The sequence below is a fragment of the Balaenoptera borealis genome, assembly GCF_965194805.1.
Source record: "Balaenoptera borealis genome assembly, chromosome: 6".
In the NCBI taxonomy this organism is placed as follows: domain Eukaryota; kingdom Metazoa; phylum Chordata; class Mammalia; order Artiodactyla; family Balaenopteridae; genus Balaenoptera; species Balaenoptera borealis.
The window spans coordinates 115,407,482-115,427,814 of record NC_138863.1 but is presented as its reverse complement, the minus strand read 5'-3'; the positions used below and the strand labels follow the sequence as shown (position 1 = coordinate 115,427,814).

Here is a 20,333-nt window from a genome sequence, read left to right as displayed (position 1 = left end):
AAATAAGGAGGGAAGAAAGGAAGAGTGAAAGGTAAAAGACAATAACCATTCAAAGAAAGAGAAATATAAATGGCTATAAATGAAAAGATGCTCACCTCTGTGGGATAAAAAAAGAAAAAAAAGGGCAAATTAAAAGTACACTGAGGGGGCTTCCCTGGTGGCGCAGTGGTTGAGAATCTGCCTGCTAATGCAGGGGACATGGGTTCGAGCCCTGGTCTGGGAAGATCCCACATGCCGCGGAGCAACTGGTCCCGTGAGCCACAACTACTGAGCCTGCGCGTCTGGAGCCTGTGCTCCACAACAAGAGAAGCCACGATAGGGGCTGGCGCACCGCGATGAAGAGTGGCCCCCGCTTGCTGCAACTAGAGGAAACCCTCGCACAGAAACGAAGACCCAACACAGCCAAAATAAATAAATAATAATTAAAGGTGCTAATAATTAAAAAAAAAAAGTACACTGAGGTAAATTTCATACATTCCTAGTTGGAATGATAGAAAAAAATCAAAATCATTTGTAAATAAAACAGCCACTTTGGAAAACACTTAAACATTCACTTACCATATGACCCAGCAACTCTACTTCTAGGTATATACCGAAGAAAATATGTCCCCACAAAGAAGAGTAAACATTTGTTCACAAAAGCATTATTCATAATGGCCCAAAACTGGAAGCACAGCGTATATTCATCAAGAAAACAGATATGCAAGGCTTGATATATTCATACAAACCAAAATTATTCCATCTATGAAGAATCAGGAAAATGTAACCCATTCTCTAAGGCAAAGACACTCAACAGAAGACGAAATGACACAATGTTGGAATTATCAGATAAAGACTTGAAAGCAGCTGTGACTATCACAATGAAATAGTAATGACTAATAGTAAATATCACAGAAACTCTAAAACTATCAAAAAGAACAAATGGAAATTACAGAACTGAAAAATGCAATGTCAGGTATAAAAAATTCCCTGGATGAGCTAAACAGCAGAACAGAGGAAATAATCAGTGAACTTGAAGGCAGATCAGTAATAATCATTCAGTCTGACAAGAGAGGGGAAAAATATTAAAAAGAGAGACACAAAGTGAAAAGAATAGATCCTCAGAGACTTGGGGAACAATATCTGAAAGGTGACATAGGTTCCAGAAGGAGGGGAGAGAGAGAGAGAGATGCAGAATAAATCCAAAGAAAACCATACCTAGGCACATCATAATCAAACTACTGAAAATCAAAGATAAAGAAAAATCTTGAAAGCAGCCGGAGAAAAATGGCTCATTAACAGGAAACAAAAATTCAAATTACTAGCACCTTCTTATGAGAAACTATGGAGGCCAAAAGACAGTGGAATAACATTTTTTTAAGTCTGAAGGTGGTGCAAATATAGTCAGCCCAGAAATCTTTGAAGAGCAAAAATATGCTTCAAAAATGAAAGTGCAATAAAGACATTTTTCAAATAAAAGAAAACTCATTCTCCAGGATAGATCACATCTTGGGTCACAAATCAAGCCTCGGAAAATTTAAGAAAACTGAAATCCTATCAAGTATTTTTTCTGGCCACAATGCTATGAGACTGGAAATCAATTACAGGAAAAAAACGGTAAAAAACACAAATACATGGAGGCTAAACAGTGCACTACTAAACAACCAAGAGAGCACTGAAAAAATCAAAGAAGAAATAAAAAACTACATAAAAACAAATAACAATGAAAACACGATGACCCAAAACCTATGGGACGCAGCAAAAACAGTTCTAAGAGGGAAGTTTATGGCAATTCAATCTCACCTCAAGAAACAAGAAAAATCTCAAATAAACAATCTAACCATACACTTAAAACAACTAGAGAAAGAAGAACAAAGAAAACCCAAAGTCAGTAGAAGGAAAGAAATCATAAAGATCAGAGCAGAAATAAATGAAATAGAAACGAAGAAAGCAAAGATCAATAAAACTAAAAGCTGGTTCTTTGAGAATATAAACAAAATTGATAAACCCTCAACCAGACTCATCAAGAAAAAAAGGGAGAGGACGCAAATCAATAAAATTAGAAATGAAAAAGGAGAAATCACAACTGACACTGCAGAAATACAAAGTATTATATACATGGAATCTAAAAATAAATAAATAAATAAATGCTACTGATGAACCTAGTTGCAGAGCAGGAATAAAGAGGCAGACATAGAGAATGGACTCGATGACATGGGGTGGGAGGGCGAAGTGAGAGTAGCATCGACATATATACACTACCAAATGTAAAACAGTTGGCTGGTGGGAAGCAGCCGTACAGCACAGCCGAGAGATAAGCTTGGTGCTTTGCGATGACCTAGAGGGGTGAGATAGGAAGGATGGGAGGGAGACATAAGAGGGAGGAGATACGGAGACATGTGTATGCATATGGCTGATTCGCTTTGTTGTGCAACAGAAACTAACACGGTATTGTGAAACAATTATACTCCAATAAAGATCTATTTAAAAAAAGGAAAAAAGAAAAGAAAACTCACTACCATCAAACCTGAGCTAAATAAAGTTCTTCAGGCTGAGGGGAAACGATACCAGAGGGAAACTGGTATTAATGAAGAACATCAGAAATATTCAGCTAGGTAAATGAGACTTTTTTCTGCTTAATTTTTTAACATACTTTTGACTATTTAAAGCAAAAATCAAATTATCTTGTGGGGTTATAATATGTGCAGATGTAATACCTATGATAACTATAGCATACAAGGACAGTAGGGTAGAGGGAGTGGCAAGAGAGTTAACAGATCTACAGAGATGCATGGTTTCTACTCTGCATTAAAGTTTTAAATTATTAACTCTAAGTAAAAAAATAAATAAAATGGTACACCAAAATTCAACTATACCAATTTTTACATTAAATGTAATACACTACAGTCTCCAATTAAAAGGGAGGAAGGAAGGAAGAGAGAGAGAGAGAGAAGAAGAAAGAGAAAGGAAGAAAAAGAAAGGAAGAAAGCCCCAACTATATATTGTCTGCATGATATGCACTTTAGAGATGGAGAATGAAGAAAGATGGATGGAAGGCAAATAGTAAACGTAAGTCTGAAGTGGCTGTATTGATATCAGATGAAACTTCTTTAAGAAAAAGAGTTAACACCAGAGATAAAGAGAAATTTTATAATAATAAAAGGATAAATTCATCAAGAAGACATAACAATCTTAAATGTACATGTGCCTATTAACAGTTTAACGTCAAGCATGGTTTAATAGTACAAAAATCAAGGCTCTACTTTTTAGAACACCTCAATGAATTTCACTGGTTGGAAGACTACTCCTCAACATGCTATGTATGGTCTGATCCCTATTTCCCTTCCCAGACTCATCTAAGTACCCACAATTCACTTTCATAATCCTCAACCCCTGCAATATACTCTGTTATGTCTGAAGTAGAAAGAATCACTTTTACAAAACCTTGATAATTATATTTAGGAAGAAAAAACATAAATCCTAGCTCTTACAAAATATAAATGCTCCATCCTTCTTTTCATTGTTGCTTTTGTTTTATTTTATCCTAATCCTTTTTTTCCTCAAAGGCCCTTTTCAAATCTTCCATTTTCATCAGTCCTTTTGGACACATCTGATTTTCATAGTATGATTCCCAGGCAAAATTAGTACAGTCCTAATACCTTCCAACTTGCTGTTCCTTAATAAATGGTGTGTGTGTATGTGTTTTCCTGACTATGTACACGTGTGTCTATTTTTAATATTAATTACACTACACTTTATTACTTTGAAATATCTCGAGAATACTTTCAAATCTAGTCCTAAACAGGGAAAATACATTTTGTAAATACCTTGATACTTTCATATCAAATATTTTTATGTCACTTGTAAACAAAAATTTACATATATATGTAGAGAAAAAATAAAACTACACAAGAATAATTCTATTATATAATGCTAGCATATACACACACTTTGTCTTCCGGAAGTCTACACAAGAAATAGTAAATTCTGATTATCTACAGATAGCAGGATGGGAGAATTTTGTTTTTCAAATTAACACTTATCTTAAATGGTCTAACCATGCACTAAATTATTTTTTAAAAGAATTTTTGAATAGGTAACATTAGCCCATGATAAAAATTTTAACAAATAAAACAAGCAGCAGTACTAAAGTAAGTTTCCCTACCACATAAAAAGTACTAAAGTAAGTTTCCCTACCAGGCCTATCTCCTAGCCACCCCACTGCTAACCCAAGAGGCAATCACTTATGTATTCCAGAGATAATTCATGCATAGAGAGGCATTTATGTTACTTTAATTTAAAACATGTCATTGGGTTATCCAGGTAGTGAAATCATGAATCTATGTCACTTCTTTATGCTTTCCTATACTTAAATAAGAAAGTGCCATTTTCTAAGTGGTCTTTAAAAAGAGACCATAAAATGAAAAAGGCAAAGCTATCCTAAGTTTATGAAATTCATAAGGGCAATATAATACTTTGAAAAACTAAACCAAATTTTTTCTTTGTGGCCCAGGCAAGCAGGTTAAATATACAGAAAATCTCCCTGGACTGTGGTAGCAATAAGAAAAGATCTACAATGCTGGCTTTGGTCAGCAAAGTTGGAAATTGCTTTGAGAAAGGAATACAGTAAAGGAGAGAATTCAAAAGCACTTTTGAAGTTATCAAAGTGATTAGAAGAACAGTAGTGGAAATGTAATAAAGTTAGGAGAGAGGGAAAGCTCGGATTGATAGAAATGAACAGCAAAAAAAAAAAAAAAAAAAAAAAGAATTTTATACAAGAAATGGTTACTTGATTGTGGTTTTAACTGCCTCTGGGCAGGGGGAAAGTGGATTTGAGGAGAGCCATTTATAATGTTCTTTCATTTTTAAAAAACAAAAAGAGATGAATCATTACCAGGTAATGATTCTGATAAATAGGGGTATATGTTATATTATTCAGTATACCTTTCTAAAAGGAAGAAATTTATTTATGGAAAGAATATTTTTAAGTAGTAAAACCAGTTAAAAGCAGTAGCATCCCTCATGTTGGATATTATTTTTAATTCTGCAAATTCATGGTTATTTATTGAAAGCATGTAGTTGATTTGACAGAGTACTTTTTTATTTAATACGATGGTTCACTTCTTTTTGCTTTGAAAAAACTTATCACAGCAAAATCTACTTGGAGATCCCAATAAATTATGGATATTGAACCACTAAATGAGAACAGAATCTTTAAAAAAAAAAAATTACATTTTAAAAATGAACTGGAATAAAAAGCTAGGACAAAAATCATTCCAGAAAAGAACAAACATGTACCAAAGCTATTACGCTAAATATAGTGTGTGACTCTACAGACTACCTAAGGGAGAAACAGCAGTAGAGTTTTAACTTTCAATGTTTCAACAATTTTAAACCATACAACAAAATGAATATAAGACCCTAGAACTTTAGGGTGGATAGAACCTTAATAATTTAGTACAACCCATTTTCCAAAATTTCTTGGTATTGAGAACCACTAATTTAAAGTTGAAAGAATTTTATCTCAGTATGAATGACCAGCTTCCACCCTGAACATATTATAAAAACAAAGTAAAGCACACATAGAGATTTTTACATAACAAGCATAAAATTTTCAAATTTTAAGTGAAAATGTAGGTCTACAAATGAATCCCAATGCCAACTTTCATGATACCTCAATTCTCAGCTTAGCTATATAGTTTTCTTCGTACTTGTAGTGTGAGGAACTTTTAGCACAAGAATGTAACAGCTAATTCAAAGGGAATGTTAGCTATAAAGATAACTAGCAATTTTTAAAAAAGCATTTCCAGGGCTTCCCTGGTGGCGCAGTGGTTGAAAATCTGCCTGCCAATGCAGGGGACACAGGTTCGAGCCCTGGTCCGGGAAGATCCCACATGCCGCGGAGCAACTAAGCCCGTGAGCCACAACTACTGAGCCTGCGCGTCTGGAGCCTGTGCTCCGCAACAAGAGAGGCCACGATAGTGAGAGGCCCGCGCACCGCGATGAAGAGTGCCCCCCGCTCGCCACAACTAGAGAAAGCCCTCGCACAGAAATGAAGATCCAACACAGCCATAAATAAATAAATAAATAAAATTAAAAAAAAAAAAAAAAAAAAAAGCATTTCCATTTCCAGTTCCCTCCAATGCTCTTCTCATTACATGAAAGTCACTATTTAGCACAAAAAGACTGACAAGACTGTTGAGTGGAAGAACCCGGATTCCTAAATGTCAACAGAAATATTCTCCCAGTTCTTCCAGATCTAAAACTTAAAATCTAATAATTCCCTTTCAGTCTTAGGGAGGAAAGAACACGGACCGCAGAATCAGAAAATCATGAGTGAAATGTCTGTTCCACCATTTACTGTCTTGTGATCATAGACTTTATTCATAAGGAATGAAACCAAATTTGCAAGGCAGTCATCACAATTAAGATAACAGTGGATGGCACTCACTAAGTATTCAGTAAACATTTCCTTCCCCAGATCATTTTCCTTTATCCATAGTCCTCCTTTTTTTCCCCTCTATCCACTCCCATAATTATTCTTTCAAAGACTCTTGGCGATGTTTTCCCAACCTCTTTGCTACTAACCAGTCCAAGCGTCCACCACTAAACATGTAGACTACAGCAGTCAATACTCGCCCCACGACAGAAGCCAGTCACAAATGGCCACAAGTTGTATAACTCCATTTATATGAAATAGCCAAATAGGCAAGTCCACAAAGATAGAAAGTAAATTAGTGGTTGCCAAGGGTTGAGGGTGACGACAATGGAGAGTTTCTGCAAATGGGTATGAAGTTTCTTTTTGGGGTGATAAAAATATTCTAAAATTGACTGTGGAGATGGTTGCACAACCTGGTGATATACTATAAATCACTCAATTATACACTTTAAAAGGGTAAATTTTATGGTATGTGAATTATATTTCAATAGAGCTGTTCAAAACAAAATAAAATACTAGACTCAGACTAATACTGCATAAATTTAACTTTTATCAGTCTTCTGCTTAATGATCTACACAATCAACTGCCCATCAAATCATTCCAAACAATTGTGTCCCATTTAAGCTCCTTCTGAAATAAGGCAGGATAATAAATAAATAAAATACTTGCTGTCCCAAAGCTCCCAATAGGAATACCTCAATTCCCGGTAGGGCAATCTCCTAACTGATCCCTCCCTCAAATATTTTGAAACTCCTTCTTGACTTCCCTTCATCAATAAAATATTTGCTGGGCATTATTAAATACTATGCATGAGGCCATAACTTGGAGACTGAACAAAAGGCATCCTGCCATCATAAAGCTTTCAACTTAGCTTACACATCTTACCCTGACAAAGTCTTCCTACCCTTCCATCTATCATATCCTATTTACACTTTTCCAAGGATTTGATCAAATTCATAAACCAACCTCCAAATACTACAGCCCTTATTAATCTCCCTGAACAACTAAATACTAAAATGCCATCCTTACTAATGAGAACCTACTCTTTTAGCACAGGGAACTCTACTCAATGCTCTGTGGTGACCTAAATGGGATGGAAATCCAAAAAAGAGGGGATATATGTATAGCCAATTCATTTTGCTGTACAGTAGAAACTAACACAACATTGTAAAGCAACTATACACCAATAAAAATTCATTTTAAAAAAATGTTGGCAATGCCTACATAACCAGAAAAAAAAAACAAACAAACTATTTCAGTCCTGGTTTGTGCAGCAGGTCACATTGCTGGTATTTATAATCACCTTCTTTCCACACCCTTGTCCTCACCCAACACTCAGCTCTTCATGGTTCTTTGCCTGAGAAGATGACTCAACATTCGTTCTTGAATGCTTTGACCATTAGATGTTCTGCCTCAATTAGGTTATTATAATTACCCATTGACTTTTCTCCCCAGCTTTACTGACAAATAAAATTGTAAGATATTTTAATAAATAAATAAAATAAAATTCCATCCTTAATTATTTCACATACATTAGTTTCATCTCTGTAACTTAACTGCAAGCTTCCAGTATAAAACCATGCCATAGCTTTCTGTACATACCAAAGTGTTCAGCATAGAACTGAGAACACTGTAACAGTGAAATAAGTAATTAATTACTTTCAACACCCTTAATAATAACTAGAGCCACCATTATTTACTGTATGCCAATTATTTTGCTGTGCACTTTACATTATCCCTAATATTTATCATTACCCTGGATGTTTTATCTCTTTTTACATACTGGGAAACTGCAACTCAGAGAAGAAACCACTTCAGAGAAATAGCAAAGCTAGATTTGAACTTAAGTATCTATCAGCCTCCAGTCAATGCTGGTTTGTACTGTCTCCCTAAAGCATGAGCAATTACATACACAATAAAACCACAGAAAGAACTAACAGTATAGTTTATCATGCTACCTATGTGATCTCTGGCAAGTGATTTACACTCTGTGTCACAGTTTCATCTGTAAAAGAGAATAACAGTAACTATCTCATAGGATTAGGTATCAAATGAATTAATATATGTAATGCAATCAAATGAACAGTGTATGGCACATAGTATATACTATATGACTGTTGGCTGTTATTTTTTTATCATCATAAATCACCATAACGAAGTCATCAAATCTACTTCCTACTCTCATAAACCTGGTTTAAAACAGATTGTGGCCTCATACTACCTACAACATGAACCAAGTTAGTACAGAATTCAAGGCCTTCCAGCCTTCCATAATCCAGCTCCAACATCTTTCTACTTTAATTCAACCCAAGAAGCACTTACTGAGCACCTTCCACATGTCAGACTCTTTCACTATTTCCCTGTATCATATCAAACATTTCACTACTTCTCTGTACCATCTCAAACATTACTACTTCCTTGTACTATATCAAACCTAACACACCCAAATTCTACCTTTACACTTCCCACCTCACTATTTCCTCCCACTGTTCTCTCACCTGGTACACTAGTCTTATTTCTGCCTATCAATATTTTACTTATCCTTAAAGGCCTACTTCAATTATTATCTCTATCAGGAAAATTTTTTTTCACGTTCCCTAGAAAATGTACATGTTCCTTCACCTATGATTCCAAAAAATTTCATTTTATACCTACCAGAGCATTTACCATACTGTCATAATCATTTGTGTACATGCGAGCTTCCTAAAGGCAAGCAGCATTTCCTATTCATCTTTACGTTCCCCACAACGAAGTCCTGCAAAAGTGTTCATTTGCATAGATGATGCTTACTATTCACTGAAGACCAATTTCTCCAACTATAAACAAATGAAATGCATAAGCTATTTCCTCCCTTCCAAGTTTTATATATATGTGTGTGTATGTGTGTGTATACACACACATACACACACATATATACATACACATCCCATTGCCTCTTGGGGAAAAAAAAAGTGTAGCTCAAATTCTTTAAATTATAATCCTGGTTTACAATTTCAAAAAAAAAAAAAAATTTAAAGAAATAGCCTGTCATTATCAAATAGGTCCTGTTTTCCAAAATACTCCATAATGCCAAATTGCTAGACTATTATACCTCTGTTCTAATGAAAAATCCCACACTATTCACACCATCATCCATTATTCTTAAAAAAAAAAAAACTGCTCTTTCAACACGTTCAGGCTGAATTTTTTGGAAAAAATTTTAATTCAAATTGCTAGTCAGTAATGGATAATGCAGTTATCAAAATGAAATAATAAGGAATTTAAGGCAACATAAAGAAAAATGGGCAACTGACTTCTCCATACCCATCTTTTCCCCTACAGTGAACACTCATTTTTTCTGCCAGAATTGAATCACCATTCCTATCCTGAGGGACCCACAGGAGGCAAAACCCCACATCACTTAACAGAAGGAGGGAACTGACGCTGGCCCATCCCACTCCTGTCAGCTTCTATATATCACATGATCTATGTCTAGCCCATCTGAGCCTAGGTCAGAACTTTCAATCTTGACTGAATAACCAAAAGATGAAGAAATGGTTTAGACTTGGTATTGCTAGTGTCTAGCTGCAGCATTCTGCAGACCTCCTGCAGCATGACTGGTAGCAGACTCTTGATACCTGACCTTCCTTTTTCTCTGCTTTTCTGGACCTGGTTCTTCAGCCTTCTCATCAATTTTGTGATCTACATCATATCCCTTCAATAATCCCTTTTTTTGCTTATGTTAGCTAAAGTTATTTTGTTGTTTGTAGCTAATTTCTCACTGATATAACCACAAGTTACATCTCTCATTTCTACTTCTCAAGAGTTTGCTCTCAATTTTAAATCCTGTTTCATTTTATTAAAAAAATCAAAGTTTTGTTTCTAAAATAACTTTCCTGACAGTAAGGCAACTTAAACAAGCAAGGCACATCCCTTTGAAAGGCATTATGGAAGCAATAAAATTCTCAACTAGTCTTTTATACAAATAACAAATTCATCAAGAAAAGGTAGGAAAAAAAGCTCCCCCCAAGTCTCTTTCTTTTGCTGTTACCTCTACCTTTTTTGACCATTATGAAACAAAGTTTTAAAAGAAATACCTTCAAACAGGAAACATACAAGCTCTTACCTGTGCTTTTTCAATAAAATGTATCCAAATTCATCATATACTCCAGAAATAACAATTTTGTTCATTCTCGTTTAGAAAAAGAAAAATCTGCTTTCTAATAACCATGTGTTTCCTTTAATCTATATATTCATTATTTGCAGAGTCAAATGTCAAATATGTACTAAGTCCTCTGAGTCTAACATAAAAATTATTTTTTATAGTCCTATATTCTTAAGTTATTTTTATTCTTAGGTTCAACTGTTTCATCTCTATGTTTTATGCAATCATTAGTGAGGAATGACTTTTAATGCATCGATTATTTATTTTCAAATTGCAGCTTAACGAATATGTACACCTTCATTTTAAAGTTATATGTAATTAAACATCATTTCCTTAATTGAGCTGTCCTGAATTAACCAGCTATTGTCAGTTTTACCACGCTAGACACAATACATGTCTTTATAATATTCAAAGGACTAAATAAATAATTCTATGTCATTTAACTTACATGTGTTTCAAGTTAATAAAATCAAAGAATTGGTTACAAAGACCTCCCTATATAGTTCATATTTGTTAAAAATTAACAGTTCTAAAAGAAATTTATTTTTCTAAATATGTAGCTTAAAATTTGAACACTCTTCAAAACCTGGGTTTAACAATTTAACCACCCTTACTGAATAATATCCCAAGTTGGGGTAGTATAGTAGTGGGCCTGGGAGTCAGACTGCCTCAAGGCTCAATTTCTATATCTACTACTTAACTATTTACATAAGCAAGTTATTTAAGCTCACCATACCTCACTTTCCTCATCTTTAAAATGGTAATTATAGAACAGTACATACCCACTTTGCAGGGTTTCTGAAACTGTTAAACTCTTAAAAGGCCTTGAAATGGCTGATTTGTATACATTCCACGTAATAAGTCTTTAAATAACTGAAATCCAAAACCTAAAATAAATGTATCTAAGATTTAAATGCCTAAAACAATAAAGAAGCACATTTCTGTGAAAAGATCATCAATTTTATGAAAACGGTCTCGAACGTTATGTTGGGGAACATAAAATCACAGGTTTTCATCTGTGCCTTACACTGCGCATTTTTATTACAACAGAAACACTAAAGAATTCTGATGCATGTGTTGCACCACATCTCAAACAAGACTACTTTAACTACAAAAAACATACATGTTACTTCGACTATTAAGAAGAAATTTCAATTACTATAACTCATAAACATGAACTCCTAAGAAAACTTAAAAGAATTCAAGAATGCTGTCAACTGACACGTAAAAAACACTCCTGAAAGACATTTCTCAACCCTGGACCTCTGTTTAATCTGTAAATAAAGAGTGGATTAAATTATTTCTCAAATTCTTTTTCAGCTCCATTAATTCTGTGTGAGTAATTAGGCACTTCTCTTAATTCACTGAAGTGTGTCACAAATACACATTAAACGCTATTTTTAATAGCCTCAAAGTAACCGAATTTTTTAAATGCTTATAAGCAGAAGAAAAGCGCACTGTATTTTAATTATACTAAACTCTAGAACTTTAAGCAAACACTTGGGTTTTATCATCGACCAATACTAAAAACATAGTTTATATTTTTACAGTTTCCAACCCAACCCTAAACTGTAAGGTATTTTGCATCCTAGTTCCCCTTTTTAAGACTTTTACCCTCCTTGTAGCAACCCCTCATTCACACTAAACCCTGTAACTGAAAAAGTGTTAAAGACATCCTTCGCAAGAGTATGGCATTTTCACAAAGGGCAAGAAGCCATAAAGGAGAATGTTTAAAGATGGAATGCTAAGCATCAGAACAGATGAAGAAAATAGTCTTTGAGGTATGGGTTAGGGGTAGGGAGGAGAGGAGGAGTAGCAGGGAAGAAGAATATATGTGACCACACAAATTCAAGGCTGTTCCTTTCCTGGTTGCAAGGAGTATGTAAGAATGACTTGTGTTTAAATGAACAGTTTGGAAAGGTTTTGAAAAAATTTTTGAAAGAAAATTATTAAAATTCCACAAAGTAGTCCTTTGGAAAAATTAAGATACTAGTTGTCTTTCTGCTCTGGTATTAATCAGTTATGCAGGTACCTTTTATACATTTTACGATATAAAGGCCCACATAAAGATATAAAACAAGCAACACAAAAAACAGTATTAATCAGTATCCTATTTTGAAGAACCAAATTTAAAATATTTATCCAATAACATCACCTTATGTTGCACCATTACTTAATAATTCATGAATTTATAAGTGCTTGGTAAGCTATAAAGCATGTTAATGTAGCATTATTATTTTGCTCTTACCTCTTTATGCTAGTGGCTATCACAGATCCACAGTGTCATAAAAGAGGCTACAAGTTCCAAAAGAATTACAGGTGGGCACTCAAATGCTTTTCTTACAGGGGAATTCTGTTTCAGAAAACGTACTGCCTACAGGTACACTTCAACCATCCCAGACTTCCGCTCCTCATCCAGGCGGTTAGCCGTTTCCACATGTTGGAGGAGGGGGCGCGTTCTGGACAAGGAGGAACACTGTGGAGGGAAACTGAGCCCTACCTTGAGCTAAACTCTCCTAAGGACTGTGCCTCCTAAAGAGTGGGATGAAATCACTCACCACTTCAAGCCACAGTGCTCACTCATTCTTCTGTTTGTGATGCTCAAGAAGCCAGATCACATAACCAAGATTTTTTAAGGAAGATTAATATTCAGTCTTTTTGTTCTCTCTTTAAATTGTCATTTTATTAGCTTCAATTTAAAAATTATAATGATTATTGTCAAACCCCCACCTTCACTTCTGAAGCTCCTCTATTTTTAACTTCCCCTAGAACATTTCCAATTATGGATCATTAATCCAAATTCCAATCTTACTCAGCTTCTTAAAACCAACTCCTTATTGTCCCACTCAAACTCAGAATAGGAAATCTTCATTGATTCCTATTTACGATACACTAGAAACAACTGCCAAGTCCTAGCTATACCTCTATCTCTCAAATCAGCAAAAACATTTTGACTGAGCAAAGAACTGTGGTAGACAAAGCCCACAGGAAATAAGAAAATAAGCATAAGACAATGTGTTCCTTTCCTTAAGGACTTTTCAATTCAATAAAAAAGGGAGCTAACTGATAACAGTAATAATTACATTGTACTGAGCTCTTACTATGTACCAAGCACTGTGCTGAACCATCTTCATGCATTATCTCAAAAAAACAAAAAACAAAAACCCCGTAAGATAGATACTATGATCTCCAAATTACAAAATTAAGACCTGTAGAGTTTGCAGTGTACAAGGTCACACAGCTAGTAAATGGTAGAGCTTGAACTCAAAAACAGCTCTGACTACAAAGCCCTTGCTAACCCTAAATAAACCATACAAAGCAATATAATTGCCAGAAGAAAGGTACAAACAAAAGAAGCAATCTTTCCCAAATTTATCTCTTCTGCTCCATTCCCACTGCCAACACCCTATTTCAGAATTCCTGCATAACAGGTGCTGAGAGGACTGCTTAAAAATCATCTAAGAAGGACCTCCCTGGTGACGCAGTGCTTAAGAATCTGCCTGGCACAGCTTCCCTGGTGGCGCAGTGGTTGGGAGTCCGCCTGCCAATGCGGGGGACGCGGGTTCGAGCCCTGGTCCGGGAGGATCCCACATGCTGCAGGGCAGCTGGGCCAGTGCGCCACAGCTGCTGAGCCTGCACTCTGGAGCCCGCGAGCCACAACTGCTGAGCCTGCGTGCCACAGCTGCTGAGCCTGCACTCTGGAGCCCGTGCTCCACAAGGGGAGAGGCCGCCACAATGAGAGGCCCTTGCACCGCAGCGAGAAGCGGCCCCCAGCTCGCCGCAGCTAGGGAGGGCCCACGCGCAGCAACGAAGACCCAAAGCAGCCAAAAATAATAAGTAAATAAAATAAATTAAAAAAAAAAGAATTCACCTGCCAATGCAGAGGACACGGGTTCGAGCTCTGGTCCGGGAGGATCCCACATGCCGCGGAGCAACTAAGCCCGTGCACCACAACTAGTGAACCTGTGCTCTAGAGTCCGCAAACCACAACTACTGAAGCCCACGTGCCACAACTACTTAAGCCCGCGCACCTAGAGCCCGTGCTCCGCAACAAGAGAAGCCACCGCAATGAGAAGCCCGCGCACCGCAACAAAGAGCAGCCCCCGCTCACCACAACTAGAGAAAGCCCACGTGCAGCAACAAAGACCCAACGCAGCCAAAAATAAATAAAATTTTAAAAAAAAAAGAATAAAGAGTTAACCTCACTAATACAAATAAAGCAATGTGCATAGGTCTGAAAAGAAGTGCCCATGGTGTAACAGAAAGAACACAGGGCTTAAATACAAAAAAAGAAAAAAAACCTTAAATACAAATAGCAACTCTCACAACCCACCTACATGACATTAAAAGAGTAATTTAAATTCTCTGATCCTATTTTCTCACTTGTAATATGAGGTAAAAATAGCTGTCACAAGATTAAATAAGTTAAATAAAAAGCCTGACCAGCAGGTCCTCCACTAGTGGATCTTTCCCTTCTGTGCTTAAAAGTAAAATTTCCAAACTCTTTTACAATGAGGCTGAAAAGTTCATTAGATTCAATATGCACCCAATCCAAAGTCAATATTCCAACACAAAATTGGCAGGCAGGAAGAGATTGGCAGGAAAGGAAAGGAGAAAGATATTTTAGGCAAGACTAAGTAAGAATCTAACTTCTCAACAGGAGCAAGTGTGCTATACTTACTGCAAACAGCATGCAAAAAAAACAAGACCCATGACGGAATAAGAGTTTTAATGAATGTTTTTGGTAACAACTAGATACTGTGAATGTTTCTGCCCTTGCAGACAACTGGAGAAATAGTATTATTACATATTATGTACAAAATTCATGTAAGAAACGTGAACTTCCCACTTATATTTTCTCCCACCCACTCAGCTCTTCCCCACTGCTCTCAAACAAGATCATCCTACCTGTACTAACAGCTAGAATGTGACGACAGGATGAATAATATAAGCTCCTCATCCACTGACTCCAACAAAATATTTATCCTTACATTTTAAGATTGCTAAGAAGTTTAACTCAGAGAAATTCCTTAACTCATTCTAGATCTGAATATATCCAAGAGCTCTACAATAAGGCTATAATAACTATTATAATCAATGAAAATAATTTACCAGTGCAGTATTTATTAGGAAAAAAAAAGGAAAGATATAAAAGGGAAGAGAAATCTCACAATGCAAAGCTTTGTAAACAAGCTACAACATAATAAAAGTACATAAGGAGTTCCTTTATATGGCTTGAATGTTGAAGAATTCTGAGAGAAAACATGCAAAAGATAATTTAGGATAATCTTAACTTTACAAGTACTACAACGTTTTAAAAAATGCTTTAAAAAAAAAAGTTTTCCTCACCAATGGTAGCCCGTTTGAGTCTGTACCTTAGTTCTTAAGCAACCAGCTCTATCAATAAGAATCTCTGTCCACAAATTTTATTCTACATTACTATTCCAATACAGATCGCCCACCAAAAAAGTATGTAGACATGGTATCAATATGAAAGGAGTATTTTTTTCTAAATTCTTTTCAAAAGGAGTTATCTCTTTTATGATCTGGGCCGGTGATTCCTTATTTTATGTTGAAATAAAAGATCTCTCCTGGAGGATCTCTAATTTTAAATTTAGGGATTAAGCTTCACGTATCGAAACTCTTACAGCTTTTCTTACCTAAGACCACCAAATTTCATAGATGGCCACTTTTTTCAGTCACAGTTTGCCTAACTTATATAATGAAATGGAATGAGCAACTTGATTCCAGTTATAATTTTTCACTTATATTAAGTGGGTAACTGTGATTGACGAATGCATTCTCTAAAGCACAAAGGAACACACAAATTGTAGGTGCACAATTTGCATCTGGGAACTTTCAGTATTCTGGAACATGAAACTCTCTATTAAGGCCTTATTTAGAGATGCTTATCACAGGCCCAATTTCAATGAGCTATCTCCTCTAAGTGCTAATAAAGTTGAAGGTGTAACTTTCCAGGATTTGCATAATAGGCAACAGGAAACACCAAAATGCCTTTTGAAAACCAAAATAAATGGATCTCTAAAGGTGGAATTTCAGAGACTGACAGATGGTAAAAGGAAATGAGAAGTATCCTAATCAGTTCCATTTAAATCATGTGTCCAGCTAACAACCTCTCCCGGTGAGATTAACCTAATGTAATAATGTAAGAATAACTGCTATATTAAAACAAAAATATCCTAAGCATAGCCTGAACCCCTGTCCCCCAGGCCTCCTGCTCACTCAGTCTGTGTCGTAAATTCAAGGCTGCCCTATCAGAAAGAGGTCACTTAAGGATAGTTAACCTCAATGAAATACCCAGCACATTAATTCAAAAATAACCAAAACTATTGTGAAAGGGAAAAAAATGAAGTGAGAAAGAGTTAACACCCTACTTAAGATGTTACCATGTTATTTATTAGAGCAACAATTATCTACACTAATTTTACTGACAAGGCAATGATTACTAAAGCATAGAATATTAATTATGTAGCAATATTTTTCACTTTAACAAAACATACTTGAAAATTCTTTGTTAGGCTGCCAAATGTAATTTTAAAACTCACCCTACACATAAAACTACTCACCAGCTGGACTAAGAAGGGAGGGAAAAAAAAAAAAATACTGGTTCAGGGAAATGAAATTGGATTAAGAAAAAAAAACTTTAATTAGCTGTCCACCGAAAAACTACATGGAAGTTTCAAGGCTAAACGAGGCCGGTGTTTCCTATATTACTATTATATTAACATATTAATAAATCGGTTGTTTCCCTATGCACGGCTGGGATTTTAGAAACTGCCACACTTGCATAAAGGTATGAGCATGAAGATTACAGAGAAATGTTAACAGAGAGCAAACAGAGTGAGAAGCAGACCATCCTTTAAGTAACAATAGTTTGCTGAATAGTAAAAAAGGGGGGAAAAAGGCTGGCAGTCCACTTCTCACAACAACCCCCCAAACAAAAAATGTGGAGTATTTGGGAAATGAGAGAAGTAATAATATATCAGCAAGGTATACACACGGACAAAAGAAAACACTTCCGATACTGCAACGTAAAGCAGTCACTCTACATTAAAATACAGGCAATATTTTCTACGTAAGTATAAAGTGTGCTGTAACTCTCTAAAATGCCTATGAACACAAAAGGAACGACCACTTTCACGCCATCCTGTATTTGAGTAAACTACACTACAGATCTATGATAAACAACTCCTTGCAAAGCAAGCACATCCCTTTACAACTCTATCACCTTCCTCGCGCCTTAAGATACCGTCACAGAATGAACGTATACAACTTAAATTAACCCTCCTGGGTGCTTCCCTTCCTCCCTCTCCGTGGAATACAAATACATTTTTTAGGTTCCCATAAACTGACACCCAGCACCAGTAACTCAGCCTATGTGAAAACTGTTTAATTTTGAAAATTCTAATAAGATGTGCTCAGGTTGGAAACGAAAAACTACCTTATAAGGGTATAAAAGACTGAAAGCAGGAAGCGGCTTTGACAAAACTAAGGAAGTTGCAGCGCGCTTGCTCACTGGGGGACTTTTTCGAGGCAGGAGAAGTAACACATGACATCTTTCTCTCAAATTAAACTGTGACTTGGTTGACCGGTAAGAACGTCGTGGGAGATGGAAAAGACCGGGGTCCGAAAAGCAAGAGGAGGCGGGTGGTCAAATGAAAGCCCCGCTCTAGGTTCCCATTTTCCGAGTCCGACTCTTCCCTTTCCCCACCCACACCCCGGGCAGAGTGTTGTCACAGCAGTCTTGCAAAACCTACCAAGAGCGCTTCTCCTTCCTCGCTCCTCTGCCAGGCCAGTCTCCGCGCTCGATGCCCCGCGGTCCCCAAACCCACGGGCAGGAGGCGGCACGGGGGGAAAGGAGGGCCGGGCGCGCCGGGCTCCGCGACCACCCCAACGCGACCGCGGGCCCCGGGGAGGCGACCGTCCCCGCAGCTCCGCGGGCGGCGCTGCCCACCGCGGTGGGGGAAGGGCTGGGAGGGGTCGGGTGGAGGAGGCCGCTCCCCGGGGGCTTCTCGGCCCCGCGCACCCGCCCGGCTCCCAGAAGGTGAAACGCGAGGGAAGAGGGAGGCCCTGGCTCCGGGCCCCACCCCTCGCCAGCCGGCGGAGCCGGGGTGGACACCGCCGGCAGCGGCAACTCGCCGCATCGTTCATCTCCCGGCCTCCTGCCGGCCCCGCCATTTTCCTCCCTCCGCCTCAGTTTCCCCACCCCCGCCCATCAGCCCCCTTACCCCGTGCCACAGTCCACCACACAGGCCGGCAGCCGTCCCGCCATCTTCCTCCTCGCCTGCTGCTGCCGCTGCCGCCGTCTGCTCCGTGCCGGTTGGGGCCAGGGATGGGCGGCGAGAGGTAGAGGCTATCTGACCATCCACGGCCAGGCCGCCCTCTCCGTCCGCGGGGGAGCCGGGAAGCCAAAGCAGTAGCAAGAGAGCAGCAGACTCGGTCAGCGGCTACCACTTCCGCAACCCGGGCGGGCAGGCAGTCCCCGCCCTGCCCCGCCGCGGCCTCCTCCCCCTCTCTCTCCCCTCCTCCTCGCTCCTGCCCCCACCCTACAACTTCTTCCCCTCGCGCCGCCTTTCCCCGGGAAGCCAAGATGGCTGCCGGTGCCGACGCCCCGGCCAGGCCAGGCCCAGGCCGCGAGCGCTCCCCGTTCCGGCTCCGGGCGGGCGGGGCGAGAGAGCATGCGCAGTGAGGTGCGCCTCCGGCCGCCGCTCCGGTCCCGACGGTGAGGAAGTCCACTTCGGGTGTTCGTCCAGGTAGGGGCGGGGAAGTCGGCCCGAGCCTCCAAGTCTCCTTCTGAAGCTGGAAGGGGCTGATAGTTTCAGTTACTTCTGTGCTTGGTTGAGGGAGGGTTGGGACCGCCTATCGCAGCCGCGAATATCTTCTCCGGTGCCCCGGGGAAAACGGCCTAATGGAAAACGTTGTCAGCGGCACACATCCTTTTTTGCTAACTTGAGTGGCTGCTTTTGCGCGTGGAAAAGAGCGATATCAGACCGAGGGTGAGCAGTCGGTGGAGGGTTGAACAAAGGCTTGCGCCGTGGCTCCTCTGCCTTTGTGCGTTCTTTTTTTTTTTCAGTTACACTTGTGCGTTTGTTACAGCCTCGCGTGTTGCAAGCGTTACAACACGGTTTAGATTGCAGGCCCTCCGGAGGGCAGGCCTGTGCCCACGAGGAAGGCAGACCTCCCGAGAATATGGTCTACGTAACATACTCTACACAAATACATCTTTGACGGCTTTGGGCGATGACAAAGATTTCCCTCTGGAGTAGTTTAAGATTCTATTGTTCTACTTTTGCAGGATGAAACCAAAGATTAAGGACCAAAGATTTTAATTAAAAAAAAAAAAAAAGCTAAAAACTGGAAAGACTGGAACAGTGGTTTTCAGAGTTCTCAAAATGTGCATGAGAATTACGTGGAAGGCTTGTTAAAGCACAGAATGCTGGGCCGTGAATTCTCTTGATGATTTGGTGTGGAGGGGGCCCTGGTAATGTGCATTTCTACCGAGTTCCCAGGTGATGGTCTGGGACCCGCCCGCCTCCCAACCTGGGAAAACTATAAAGTGAATAGCTTTTTTCTCCACCAGGCTTACCTTCTGATAAACCATGTGGATGTGCTTATATGTGACTGAAATAGAAATATTTTTCCTCAGAAAGGATGTCTAATTACTCCAGAAGGTTTAGATCAGCCCGGGGGATGGGGTATAGGTTTTTCATTCATTTGGCAGATAAGGATTGCTCACCCACTCTATTATG

The 20,333-nt window shown here is 38.5% G+C and overlaps 2 protein-coding genes across 3 annotated transcripts in view; one reads left to right on the top strand and one right to left on the bottom strand.

Annotated features, from left to right (window-relative positions):
* The window catches only part of ACTR3 (actin related protein 3), a 56,221-nt gene extending 37,143 nt beyond the window's left edge, over positions 1-19,078 (bottom strand). Inside the window, exon 1 of one of the 2 annotated variants that reach the window (XM_082397912.1) lies at positions 18,813-19,078. In XM_082397912.1, coding sequence (XP_082254038.1) covers positions 18,813-18,856 — 44 coding nt within the window. In that variant the 5' untranslated portion in view covers positions 18,857-19,078. Of the gene's footprint in view, positions 1-18,341; positions 18,602-18,812 lie in introns of those variants that run through there. The other variant, XM_082397913.1, reaches the window with a different exon arrangement.
* Positions 19,079-19,348: 270 nt separating this feature from the next.
* The window catches only part of LOC309631454 (uncharacterized protein), a 126,721-nt gene continuing 125,736 nt past the window's right edge, over positions 19,349-20,333 (top strand). The window contains exon 1 of the mRNA XM_082397930.1: positions 19,349-19,580. The gene's annotated coding sequence lies outside the window, so the exon portion shown is untranslated. The remainder of the gene's footprint in view (positions 19,581-20,333) is intronic.